This window comes from Amphiprion ocellaris, chromosome 1, assembly GCF_022539595.1.
Source record: "Amphiprion ocellaris isolate individual 3 ecotype Okinawa chromosome 1, ASM2253959v1, whole genome shotgun sequence".
In the NCBI taxonomy this organism is placed as follows: Eukaryota; Metazoa; Chordata; class Actinopteri; family Pomacentridae; genus Amphiprion; species Amphiprion ocellaris.
This window is the reverse complement of record NC_072766.1, coordinates 41,362,026-41,375,238: the sequence shown is the minus strand read 5'-3', so window position 1 is coordinate 41,375,238 and position 13,213 is coordinate 41,362,026. Positions and strand designations below refer to the sequence as shown.

General features: G+C 35.1%; 1 protein-coding gene across 2 annotated transcripts; it reads right to left on the bottom strand.

The window, feature by feature from the left end:
* On the bottom strand, positions 1–11,545 carry arl14ep (ADP-ribosylation factor-like 14 effector protein). 2 transcript variants are annotated; one of them, XM_023274087.3, is made up of 5 exons: positions 11,378–11,545; positions 9,484–9,679; positions 9,276–9,401; positions 7,179–7,219; positions 1–2,283 (listed from the first exon to the last, which is right to left on the bottom strand). In XM_023274087.3, the coding sequence occupies exons 1-5, from the start codon at positions 11,446–11,448 to the stop codon at positions 2,055–2,057; spliced, it is 663 nt and encodes a 220-aa protein (XP_023129855.1). In that variant the 5' UTR covers positions 11,449–11,545; the 3' UTR covers positions 1–2,054. The 2 variants fall into 2 exon arrangements, with proteins under 2 accessions (XP_023129855.1, XP_054869254.1); XM_055013279.1 differs by lacking the exons at positions 7,179–7,219; positions 9,276–9,401; positions 9,484–9,679; positions 11,378–11,545 and adding an exon at positions 3,272–7,172.
* Between the last annotated feature and the right edge of the window lie 1,668 nt (positions 11,546–13,213).

Here is a 13,213-nt window from a genome sequence, read left to right as displayed (position 1 = left end):
TACAGCTTTTTGAAAGTGTTTATTATTAAAATTGGCACAAGCAGAACAACAACAGACTGAAGCATCTTATTCTACCACAGGCAGCAGCAGCTTTAAAAACCAGATAAACATCAGTTAATAATGTGGAAGTTTGTTTAAAAAGCATCACAGTCTGCAATCAGTCCCACTAGTTTCTGATGTCACAGCGTTTTACTTCCCACAATCCTTCTACTTTGACCGACTTGTCAAAAACAAACAAAAAACTAAAAATTCTGAGCTCGGCTGAACTGCAGGCAGTGTTTCCACGACAAGTGAAGGTCTGTTAGTTCGAGGTTTTTTTCCCCCAAATTGACCCAGTGCCTTAAAATTGGCCAATTTGACCACATTTGGAGTCATTTTCCTATATTTTTAAGTAATTCTGGACAGTTATATTCTAGTCGAGTTACTTTGGACACATTTGGAGTCATTCTGAACCAGTTTCCAGTAATTTTGCTCAGTTTTTGATGTTTTGCAGATAACTGTTGAGCCACTTTGGACACGTTTTGTGTTATTTTGGACAAATTTCAGTTCATTTTGGACATTTTTAGACTCATACTTGGACTAAAACTTCAACAAAATGACTACAATTGTCCATAAAAACTTAAAATACTTATTCTGAACAAATTTTGAGTTGCTTTGAACTAAAGTATTTTTGGACCAATTTCAAGTCATTTTGCACAATTTTAGACCCAGTCAAACCACACCGACTGGATAAATGAAATAAATGCAGCTTGGCTCAGAAACTGAACAGAGGAGCAAGTTGTTGGAGATCCATTCAGCATGGAGAAACATCTTTCTACAGCTCAAACTGACTCAAAACTGAACTAATCAGTCTTCAAAATGACCCAAACTCTCCATAATAACTTAAAAATAGTCAATTTGAACACATTTGGAGTCGTTTTGCAATTTTTTAAAGTAGTTTTGGACAGTTTTTGAGTTATTTTAGACACATTTTGAGTCATTTTGATTTCGTTTCAAGTAACTGTTGGGTCAGTTTGGACATGTTTTGTGTTATTTTGGACAAATTTCAGTTCATTTTGGACATTTTTAGACTCAAATCTGGACTAAAACTATCCATCCATCCATTATCTATACACCTCTTAATCCTCACTAGGGTCATGGGGGGGCTGGAGTCTATCCCAGCTGACTCAGGTGAAGGCAGGGGACACCCTAGACAGGTCACCAGTCTGTCACAGGGCTACATACAGAGACAAACAATCACTCTCACATTCACACCTACGGGCAATTTAGAATAATCAATTAACCTCAGCATATTTTTGGACTGTGGGAGGAAGCCGGAGTACCCGGAGAAAACCCACGCATGCACAGGGAGAACATGCAAACTCCATGCAGAAAGATCCCGGGAAAGCCGGGACGCGAACCAGGGATCTTCTAGCTGCAAGGTGAAAGTGCTAACCACTACACCACTGTGCAGCCCGGACTAAAACTAATCGAAATTAAAAAAAAAAAAAAAACTTGCCCAAAATTAGTCACAACTCAAAAATTGCCATACTTGGCTCATTTCAAGTTATTTTTGGAGAGTATAAGATATTTGCCGTAATTTTTGAGTCATTTCTGCAAGGTGTTTGGAGATACATTCAGCATGGTGAAAAATACCAAAACAAAAACATGGAGAATATTTAATGAAGTTAAAAAAGTGTAAGTTTAATGAAATGAACAAAATCTCATTTATGTTGAAGAAACTGATGAGCCAAGACTCAAAACTGGACCAAAAATTGTCCAAAATAACCAAAAAATTACCCCAAAAGACTCAAAAAATGCCATTTTAAACTAATTTCAAGGTATTTTTGGAGAGTTTTCTCTTTAAAAACAGTCTGGTAGCAAACATTTACCTTCCAGCCAAAAACGAGCCATTTGCAATAAACGTTTCCTGTAAAAAAAAAAAAAAAAAAAAAAAGAGTTTTCGGCTGAACTGCAGGCAGTGTTTCCATGACAACAGAAACTGAGAGGGTCACTAAGAAGCATCAGAGTCTTGAACAGTCCTTCAGCCCGTCTTCAGGGCGTCTGAAGCGTCTCTAAACGGCGAACTTGTTCCGGATGATCTCCCCTCCCTCCACCTCCACCTGCTCGTACAGCCACTTCCGGTCGCAACGACACTCCACGCCACACTTCCGAGACCCGCAGTCCGGACACGGGTAGAAACATCCCATACAGTCCACGTCCAGGCAGTCGCACATGTCCTTACCGTTGGACAGCAGCCGGCCTTTGCTGTCGTAGACTCTGCTTTTAGCTCCTATGCTCTGTCTGGAGACAAAAAACTGACGTAAATGAAGTGAACTTTTGGGACACTTTTAAAACTCACACACTAATCAACCCTCCAAACCCATTTAAAAGCCATAATTTATTATATTTAAACAAAAAGGAACATTAAAATTAGCTGAAAATTCTCATATTTCATCAATTTTACTGTCATATAATCACTAAAAATAAACTGTTTATACAAAAAAGGGACAAAGTTACCTCAAAGGCTCAAATTTACCATGAAAAACTTACAAAATCAACACAAAGACACAAAATTACCACAAAAAGACACAAAATGACGCAAAATTACCACAAAAAGACACATAATTAACTCAAAAAGAGCCAAAATTACCACAAACGGCGCAAAATCACCACAAAACAGACAAAATCAACACAAAAAGATAGAAAATTAACAAAAAGGGTCAAAAATCAACACAAAAAGGGTGATTTTGTCACAAAGACATAAAATCACCACAAAAAGACACAAAAATCAACACAAAAGAGGCAAAATTACCTCAAAGACTCAAATTTACCAGGAAAAACTTACAAAATTACCACAAAAATGGCCAAAATTACCACAAAAAGATATAAAACTACAGCAAAACAGGCCAGAATTACCATAAAAAGACATTAAATCAACACGAGGCAAATTACCTCAAAGACTCAAATTTACCATAAAAAATGTACAAAATTACCACAAAAAGACAGATAATCAACTCAAAAAGGGCCAAAATTACCAGAAAGAGACACAAAATTACCACAAAGACACAAAATCAACACAAAAAGACACAAAATTACCACAAAAATGGCCAAAATTACCACGAAAAGATATAAAACTACAGCAAAACAGGCCAAAATTACCATAAAAAGACATTAAATCAACACGAGGCAAAATGACCTCAGACTGAAATTTACCATAAAAAATGTACAAAATTACCATAAAAAGACATTAAATCAACACGAGGCAAAATGACCTCAGACTGAAATTTACCTCGCCCGGCGCTGCCTCCCAGTCTTAGTAAAACTGTGTTCGCCATCTGTCATCCATCGCTCCCACGCCGTTCGCAACTTCACTTTGAACGCCCTGTTTACAGCGATGTCCAGCGGTTGGAGTTCCTTCGTCAAGCCTCCCGGAATGATAGCAAGCTCCGAGTTCATTTGCTGCACTTGGTTTTTCACAGTGGCTGTGAGATGGACGCGCATGGAGTCACAGATCAACAGGGACGGTGACGCGTGGAAGAAACCATGTGGTCTCTTTACGTACACTTCACTCAGCCACTCTTTCATTTTCTCCTCGTCCATCCAGCCCTTTTGATTGGCCTTAACGATGACTCCGGCTGGAAACTTCTCTTTAGGCAGCGTGTTCCTCTTAAAAATCACCATAGGTGGCAGTTTCTGTCCATTAGCATGGCAGCCAAGCACAACAGTAAAAGCCGACTTTTCGTGCGCTGTTGTGCGTATCGCTACCGTGCTGGTCCCCATCTTCTCGACCGTGTGATTCACCTCGTCCATGTTGGTGATGTGGTTGGGCTGGATGTGTTTGTCGGCAATCTTTTTACTGCCGTAGGAGCGGAAGATGGCCATCTTTTCATTGTAATCCGCTGGAAGTTGCTGCGCCACGGTAGTCTTTTCCCGGATGGAAAGATGCCGCCGCTTCATAAAACGAAAGCACCAAGACGGACCTCCTTGAAAATGTTCAATTTTCATTTCTTCTGCAAGCGTTATTGCCCTCAATCGAATGGTGACTGTAGAGACGCTTCTCCCAGCTGTTCTTTGATCATTAATCCATTGCTCAAGTCGGTCTTCCAGTTCGGGCCACCTCGCCTTGTTTCCGCGGAAACTCAGCTTCGTCTTCTTGACTTGGCGAAGCTCGTTTTCCTGCTTCTTCCACTTGCGAACCATGGATTCGTTGATCTTGAATTCTCTCGCGGCTGCTCGATTCCCATGTTCCTCCGCGTAGCTGATAGCTTGCAGTTTAAACTGTGCTTCGTAAGCGTGTCTCTTCTCAGGAGCCATTTTAAGGGGTCCTTAGCCAAACCGATGTTGTGTTGCACAAAGCACATACCAGCACTATGTACCAACTGGGGGCAGCCTTTAGCGTCTTCTTTCACGCCCACACTTCCCCCTTTAACGTTCTCATGCTGTCCTCTGTCACGTCCTCCTTTTCTCTATCTAAGCAGCGTGTCGGCAGGAAATGATCTCAGTCAGTCAAGCGGAGCTCATCAAAGTTACACAACAACATTTACACATTTTGGAACTCGGTGCACACATAAGATCCACCGCATTATAAGGCGCTCCGTCCAGTTTGGAGAAAATTTAAGACTTTTAAGTGCGCCTTATGGTCGCGAAAATACGATACCATGATAAATGTACAAAATTACCACAAAAAGACACAAAAATCAACACAAAAGAGGCAAAATTACCTCAAACACTCAAATTTACCATAAAAAATGGACAAAATCAACACAAAAAAGACAGAATTGGCACAAAAACCCCCACAAAATTACCACATAAAGGGCCAAAATTATTACAAAAAGACGTGAAATTGTCACAAAAAGACACAAAATTAACACGATTCTCCCCACGGACGCTTCCTGTAATCACCTCCTCGCTTTTTATTCACGTCTGACGTCATAAAACCATCACAGCCGCCTCATAGCGGCGTTATGAGAACCTGAGGACTCTTCTGTCTTCAGCTTCATCATCACACAGTCTCAGATTCCAGTGATCTGATTTAACAGCTCAGAGCCTGAAGCTGCAGCGGAGCGTCTCTGAACGTTTAGAGGATTAAAAATCATCAGTTTCAGTTCATAGAGAGCCTCAGTAGCCCTCCAAACCCCCTCATAATGTGTTTAATATATGATGCACTACATATTAGAACCCTAGAGTCATTATTTCATTTTAATATCGACCAGCTGTGGATCTTCAGGGAACACTGGCAGGATTTTATACAAGTTTTAGGACACTGACAAAAAAAAAAAACTATACTAATCAACCCTCTGAACCTATTTTTAAAAAAAAACATAATTTCTCATATTTAAACAAAAAGGAACCTAAAAATTAGCTGAAAATTGTTAAATTTCATCGATTTCCCTTTGTTGTATATATATATATATATTTTTTTTTTTTTTAAATCACCAAAAATAAACTGCTTATGCCAAAAAAAATGCTATAAAAACTAAAAATTCTTCTCTCTTTGGCAGGGTTTCTTTTTTTTTTTTTTTTACGAATTTTGGTAAACCTTTTTTAAAAAAATACTAATCAACTCTCTGAATGCACTTAAAAACCGTAATTTCTTTCTTATTTCATTGATCTCACTTTTTTGTTTGTGTCTCGTAAAAAAATTGGCAATCATAAACTGTTTATGCTAAAAAAAAATACTGTAAAAACTAAAAATTTTGCTCTACTTGGCAGAATTTTTTACGAGTTTTGGGACACTTTTTCCCCATTTAAAAGCCATAATTTATTATATTTAAACAAAAAGAAACCTGAAAATAAGCTGAAAATTGTCATATTTGATTGATTTCACTTTGTCGTATATATTTAATTTTTCAAAAATAAACAAAAATAAACCGTTTATACCAAAAAATGCCGTAAAAACAAAAAAATTCTGCTCTTTGGCAGGATTTTTCACAAATTTTGGAAAACTTTTTTAAATATATAAACTAATCAACCCTCTGAACCCACTTGAAAACCATAATTTATTATATTTTAACAAAAAGGAACCTAAAAATAGGCTGAAAACTGTTGGAGATACATTCAGCCTGGTGAAACATCTTCCTACAGATGATGAGCAGAGACCCAGAACTAAATTAAAACTTCTTCAAAATGACCAAAATTGTCATTAATAAATTAAAAATGGTCAATTTGAACACATTTGGAGTAATTTTTCAATATTTTTATGTAATTTTGGACAGTTTTGAAGGTATTTTGAGTCATTCTGAACCAGTTTCAGGTAATTTTGCTCAGTTTTTGTGGTGCTGTAGATAACTGTTGAGCCACTTTGGACATGTTTTGTGTTATTTTGGACAAATTTCAGTTAATTTTGTAATTTTGTAGACTCATAACTGGGCTAAAATTTGTCCAAAATGACCCAAACTGTCTGTAATGACTCAGAAAATTAACCACAGTGAGTAAAAATGAGACTAGAAGGAGGAAAAAAGGAAGCTTCTTGGAGTTCAGAGGTTAATAAAACCATTTTCCACTAATGAGTCGTATTATCGCTCCGATCTCTGCTGTGATTCTCTAAAGGTCAGAGCGATCTCTGCTCGTTATTTTCACCTCTAAGTGAATTTATCTAAGAAAAGCTCCACACTCAACACAAACGCTGCTGAAAAAGCTCTCTTACGGTGGTTATTAGTGACGGAACGAGAATATTCCTGTTAAATATGAGTTCCTAGAGAATATTTAGATGAACTCAGCTGCAGGAGAACTCTGAAAAAAGTCTTTTTTTGTTTTGAGAACTTTTTTAAACTGATTATCACTGATTTTAGACACTAAAATCTAAAAGTTACCAACAACACATTCAGCTTGAACATTTTTTCCATGACTACAGTCGTGGAAATATAATAAATATCATTATTATTGTACTGCCTGGTCTGTTACTGGCATTAGAAATCTAAGATGCGTCACCAGCAGCTGTTTTCAATCTCTTCTAGTCATTTTTATTCCTTCTTTCTTTTTACTGTAAGTCTGTTAAAGGCCACAATCAGTTCAGTCAGAAAACGATCCTGACGAGCTTCACTTCTACAAAAAGCTCATTAGTGAGTAAAGCAGAGTCTTATCAGGGAGCAGCTCAGTGTTTCAAAGCTTCAGGAAAAGGAGGCAGAAACCCTAAATTAATACTTTTACTTTTAAACTCAGAGGAAGAACAAAGAAACGGCTTCATAACATCTCACCTGTCAGACATCTGCTTTGCTCCTCGACCTCCTCGTCCGCCCTGAAACAACACAAATACACAGAATTAATGCAAAACTACATAAAAAATTAATCTGCACAGTAGGTTTTATGTGCTCTGTATGTAAGCATAAGATAAAGACACACATCTGGAATTAAAATTAGGTTTTAATGCAACAAAATAAACTGTGGATGCTAAAAAAAAAAATGCTGTAAAAGCAACAAATTCTGCAAACTTTGGCAGGATTTTTTACTAGTTATGGGACACCTTTTTAAAATGTAGATACTAATCAACCCTCTGAACCCATTTAAAGGCCATGATTTATTATATTTAACAAAAAGGCACTCAAAAATAAGCTGTCTCATTTTAAAAAATCAGCAAAAATAAACCGTTTATACTAAAAAAGATGCCATAAAAACAACAACAAAAAAAATGTTTTAATGCGTTTAATACAGCTTTAACTGGACAATAATAGCACTGACATCCCAACAGCTGTGTTTTAATTACATAATTTTAACTTATAATCTGTCCATTTCTATTTTGTCTGACGAATAAAATAATATGATTAAAGTAAAGATTAGATTCTTTTATTTCATGATAAATATTCTCTAATGTCATTATTTTCATACAGGTTCAAACTGTATTGAATTCAAATTTGCACATTTTACTTTCTTAGACTGTAATTAATGCTAATATTGGCAGCATGTCTGAGTTTTCTAAGCCTTTATTTGGAAATTTCATGTTTTTAGCATCACTTTGTTTTATTTTTTGCACATTTTAGCTTATTTTTAACTAAATATTAAATGTATTTGTCATAAAATAACTGATTTAAAGAAGGCTAAATATGTCCATGATTAATCAATTGTGCTTAGCAATGTAATAGATTGGAAATATATTCACAGATGAGGCAGAAGACGAGGGACGTATTGTAGATCAGCTGTAGTTCCTGGTTGTTCCACCAGGTGGAGCCTCTTACTGTTTACTGAGGTGGAGTTAGAGGTGTGTTTACTGACGCTCCTGCTGTCTGACTGCTAGCTGTAGCTCATGAACTCTGCAGCATCATGTGGAACTACTGTGTGTATGTATTCTTTTCAAGATGTCTAAATATCTCCATAGAATTTTTTTCTATAGTTATTTTATTATTCTCTTTTCTTTTTTCCTAGAGTGACACCAACAGCTTGTTTGTTGTGTATCTACTTAAAGCTGATTCTGATTCTAAAAAGGTGTCAGCCAGCTAACAATCATTTTCCTGTATTTTCTGTCTTACGTGTCTTAAGTTTCAGGGTCAGATGTTCATATTAAATTTTGCTAAAGTTACAAATAATGACATAAACATACACTACTGTTCAAGTTTGGGGTCATCCAGACGATTCCATGTTTTCCATGAAAATTCACACTTTTATTCATGTGCTAACATAACTGCACAAGGGTTTTCTAATCATCAATGAGCCTTTCAACACCATTAACTAACACAATGTAGCATTAGAACACAGGAGTGATGGTTGCTGGAAATGTTCCTCTGTACCCCTATGGAGATATTCCACATTTACAGTTTAGACTGTCACACCTGGATGGATGATTTTTGATTTTTGTGTGAGTTTTTGTTGCTTTGTGTCCTTTTTTGTGGTGATTTTGCATCTTTTTGTGGTGATTTTGCATCTTTCTATCTTAATTTTGCATCTATGTATGGCAATTTTGCATCTTTTTGTGGGTTTTGTTCCAAAACGAGACAGAACGACACAAATGAGTCTGAGATTTATTGATGATGACGTTTCCTCAGAGCCTGATTTTATTGAGTTCTGCATTTCTAACACGTTTCTGGAGACTTTGGGGACAGTTTTTATGATTTCTTTGTCTTTAATTGTGTTAAGCAGTTCCATTAAAAATCTGCCGTTTCCAGCTAGAATAATCATTTACTACATTAACAATGTCTAGACTGTATTTCTGATTCATTTAATGTGATCTTCATTGAAAAGAAACTGCTTTTCTTTCAAAAATAAGGACATTTCTGACCCTGGACTTTTAAACGGTATTGTATACTAAAGTTGTTTTCCCTGTGAGTAAATAAGCTTCATCATTTCTAACGACATCGACTCACCCTCATCCCTCCTCGTTTTTCCCGACGCATCACCGCCTCTCTGGCTCGTTCTCTGTCTGCCGGCGTCCCCATCTGATTGACGACGGGCGTCTCCTTCGGGACAACTCCTCTTTTACGGAGCTCGATCTGTGGAGTTTTTTCACATCGTTCACTAAACATGAAGCAGAGCTGAGAGATCAGAACGTCAGAGCAGAACGAAGCTGCGAACCTTTGATGAGTCCGGGCTGTGGGTGAAGATGGTGGGCACGGCGTCCTCCCTCAGGAACTGCTTGCCGTTGTAGTCTCTGAAGCAGTCGGTCCTGAAGTGCTCCGAGCAGAGGCAGGTGTTGGCCGTCGGGATAAAGTTCTTCATCCCCAGACTGTGGACCCATTTACTGGCCAGCTGAGGTTTGCTGAGAGGAAACCTGGAACGCGAGAGAGAAGGTGGAAAGTGTCTTCAAACCAGGATCATTTTATTTAAAAAATTCTGAAACGTTCTGAAAATGGTTACATTTAAGGAATTAGAAATTTCTTAAGAAAAATAAGTTCACTTTCAGCAACATTCAGCCTCAGTTCATCATTTCCACATTACAACTTCCAGATCACAGTGTCGACAAAGGAACACAACATTTAGTCACCTGGAACTGAACCAGAGAGGATTTACTGGATAATTAAAACCATAAAAATCAGACCAAAAAAACCAAAAAAAAAACAATAAAAACAACAGAAACAACACAAAATAGTACAAAAATGAGACGCAAAATGACAAAAAATGAGATGTGACACAAAACAAAAAAGAGACAAAAAATTTGACAAAAAAGTTACAAAGCGACAAAAATGGATAAACGACAAAAACGTTACAAAAAATGACAAAAGCAAGAAACAAAGCAACAAAAGAATAGACAAACAAAACAAACGAGACACAAAATAATGAATAATGCAAAACACAAAATGACAAAAATAACACAAAAAACACAAGCGAGACAAAAAGGAAACACAAAACGACAAAAATGAGAAACAACCAAATTCAGACAAAAACAAGACAAAATATGACAAAAATGAGATGCAAAATGACAAAAACGAGCTACAAAATGACAAAAAATGAGACAAACGACACGAAACAAAACAAAAAAGAGACAAAATATTTGACCAATAAGTTACAAAGTGGTTCAGTATCTAAAAAAACTCACATTTTTAAAAATTGTATTTACTACTCTGTTCATACATTAAATAACAAACTGTAAATAATGAACTTTTGGTTAGATGCTAAACTGCATTTTGTTGTCTTATTACTATTTTTATTACTATTATTATTATTATTATTATTAATGACAATAAAGGTGAAACTAATTTAATATTTTCTTTGAAAACTGTCAGTACTGTCTAGTTTCTTGATTCCTACTAATGTTCTGCTGACAGTATTTTCCATATCTCTTATCATTTCTGTGTTCGTGTTATTATTGTTTTTTATTATTTCCCTTCAGACTCATCTATTCTACCATCAGGAGCTCTTCTCAGTTCCTGTTTTAACTCTGAAAACTCACATTATTAGACTGCTTTAAAGCCATTTACATGATTTATTGAAATACAACAGTGAAAACATTAAACTTTATAATGTATTTCTGTATTTTAATTCTTAATTTCTTGGGTAGATTTAAGGTAATAGATATTAAATCTGCAAGCAGCTGAATATTTACATGTATAGATTAATAAAATTAACATTTTGGTGTATTTTAGCCAAAAAAGGGGGCTAAAATGACAAACAGCAAGTAAACATTTCATTGTGTGCTGACTAGAATTTGTCCAGCTCAGGTTTGGTTGAGTTAAAATACATATTAATATCAGAAACATGCAATAATTGTGTTTAATATCTGATAAAAGATGCTCATAAATCAGGTTATAAAGCTAAAAGGAGAGACGTTAGCTGCTTCTTCTGATGCTAAGTTGCGCCAAAACGCGTTTAATAAAGACGAAAACGTTGATTTAATGTTTATTTAAACCCTGCAGTGCCTCAGATGCCACTAACTTATCTGTTAAAGTGATTTTAATTCAGTTTTTGGGTTTTGTTGCTGCTTCAAATCGTCACATTAACGTTGAAGCTAACGGGATCGGTGGAAACTTACCTGTAAAATCTGATCTCCGAGCCTTTGATAAACTTGTTGTTGCATCCTGTTGCCGCACAGATAACCGGCATGATGTTCTTTTAGCGCAAACTTTGCGAAAACGCAGAAAATAGTGCAGAAAAAGCGGCACAAACTGCAGTAGTTTGAGTTTGTTTCCTTTCTGCTTCTTCTTCGGTGGAAATTAAAGCGGTGACGTGGACGCTTCCGCCCTCCAGCGGCGGACCAGGGAATTACACACAGTATTTATTATTAATATTTTTACGCTAGATTTTTATTTTTATTGTACTGCTGAAAATAAGCTCTGTAAATATTAATCGTCAGATTTTTTTAATTATTTTTTTTGGTATTGGATAAACCTCAAAACATAATTATGGCTCAATATAATTTTAACAAAAAGGCATTATAGCATATTATTGACAACAGTGCTTTCCAGTTTTAAAAAAAAAACAACATAAAAATAAAATAAAATAAATGATTCGTGTTACAAATTAATGTAGCAACTTTAAATATTAGGATTAAGACTCTACAGTGTTATTTATGGTGTAATTCTACTTGAATAAATCCCATATTATTATAGTATTATTTGTATTATTTGTATTTTTCTTTTGTATTTTGTATTTCAACCTATTTTAACATTTTGTATTTTTAAATCCTGGTGGACAGTCACTGCATTTCACTGCCATACTGTATGTGCATGTGACGAATAAAAAATCTAATCTAATCTAAATCTGATCTCACCTATTTGGGAATAAAATTTTACAAAAGTTATTTAAAATACTACTAATATTATCACTTATCATTAAATGATTTTATTTTTAGATATTCTGATCTGTAATTTAACAAAACAGGGAACATCATTTTTCAATTCTTGATATTAATACTTTTCCTTCCAGTGATGACAAATATCTATAAAATAACAATATTTGACAAAAATAGAGTAATTTATGAGTCAAATGTTGGACAAAATTGAATAAAAATGAATAAATTTTTTTTTTTTTTTTTTTAAGTCGATCATATTTACAGATTTGGCCTGTTTCTGTCTTTTTGTTTGTTTATATGTTTATTTTCAGCTAAAATACTTCTTTTCTACGGTTTAACTAGTTATTATTTGCAATTAAAATAGAGAAAATCTGTGAAATAGCAGTAAAATGTTTTTTAAAAATACAGTTAAAATAGTTAACACATTATTTTACCTCATATTGAGCTCATTCACTTTCAGTTCATTGTGTATTTGTCGGTTTCTTGTCATGTAGTTTTAGAGTTTACAGTTTACATTTTGTACTTGTTATTTTATTTTATTTATTTATTAATTTTCAGACATTATTTCTTGGCATCCACTGAGACATTTCACATTTGGACTTTGTTTTTTTTATTATTATCCTTTTTCAGATAAGATACCATCAACTCTATTCATCCTGGAGGAAATTATTTTGTCAGAGTACAATAAACAAACATTATTGAAATATACACAATTATAGGGAGATTAGTAATTAAATAGATCTTATCTTAAATAAACTGCACAGCTGGCACACACAAAACCTGGAGCTGATACCTTTTATTCCAACAGTTTTTAGCCCAAACACCCAAATTAATTAAATTACAACCTATAGTTTCTACCTGGACCTGAATATCTTTTCATAGATTTTTTTAATTAACAATTTTCATTTTATTTTATGTCATTTTATTTTATTTTATTAATAAGGTCATTTGATGTCACTAGCAGACCAAACACCAGGTAATAAACACCTTCCCACCAATTAAATTACAACCTAAAGTTTCTACCTGGACCTGAATATCATTTCACAGACTATTTATTTTATTTTGTTTTGTTTTATT

Coding starts and splice junctions, on each gene's coding strand:
- arl14ep (XM_055013279.1), bottom strand. CDS start 4,296: ATGGCTCCTGAGAAGAGACACGCTTACGAAGCACAGTTTAAACTGCAA. Junction 2,284..3,271: donor GGGAGGCAGCGCCGGGCGAG/GTAAATTTCAGT, acceptor TTTTGTCTCCAG/ACAGAGCATAGGAGCTAAAA.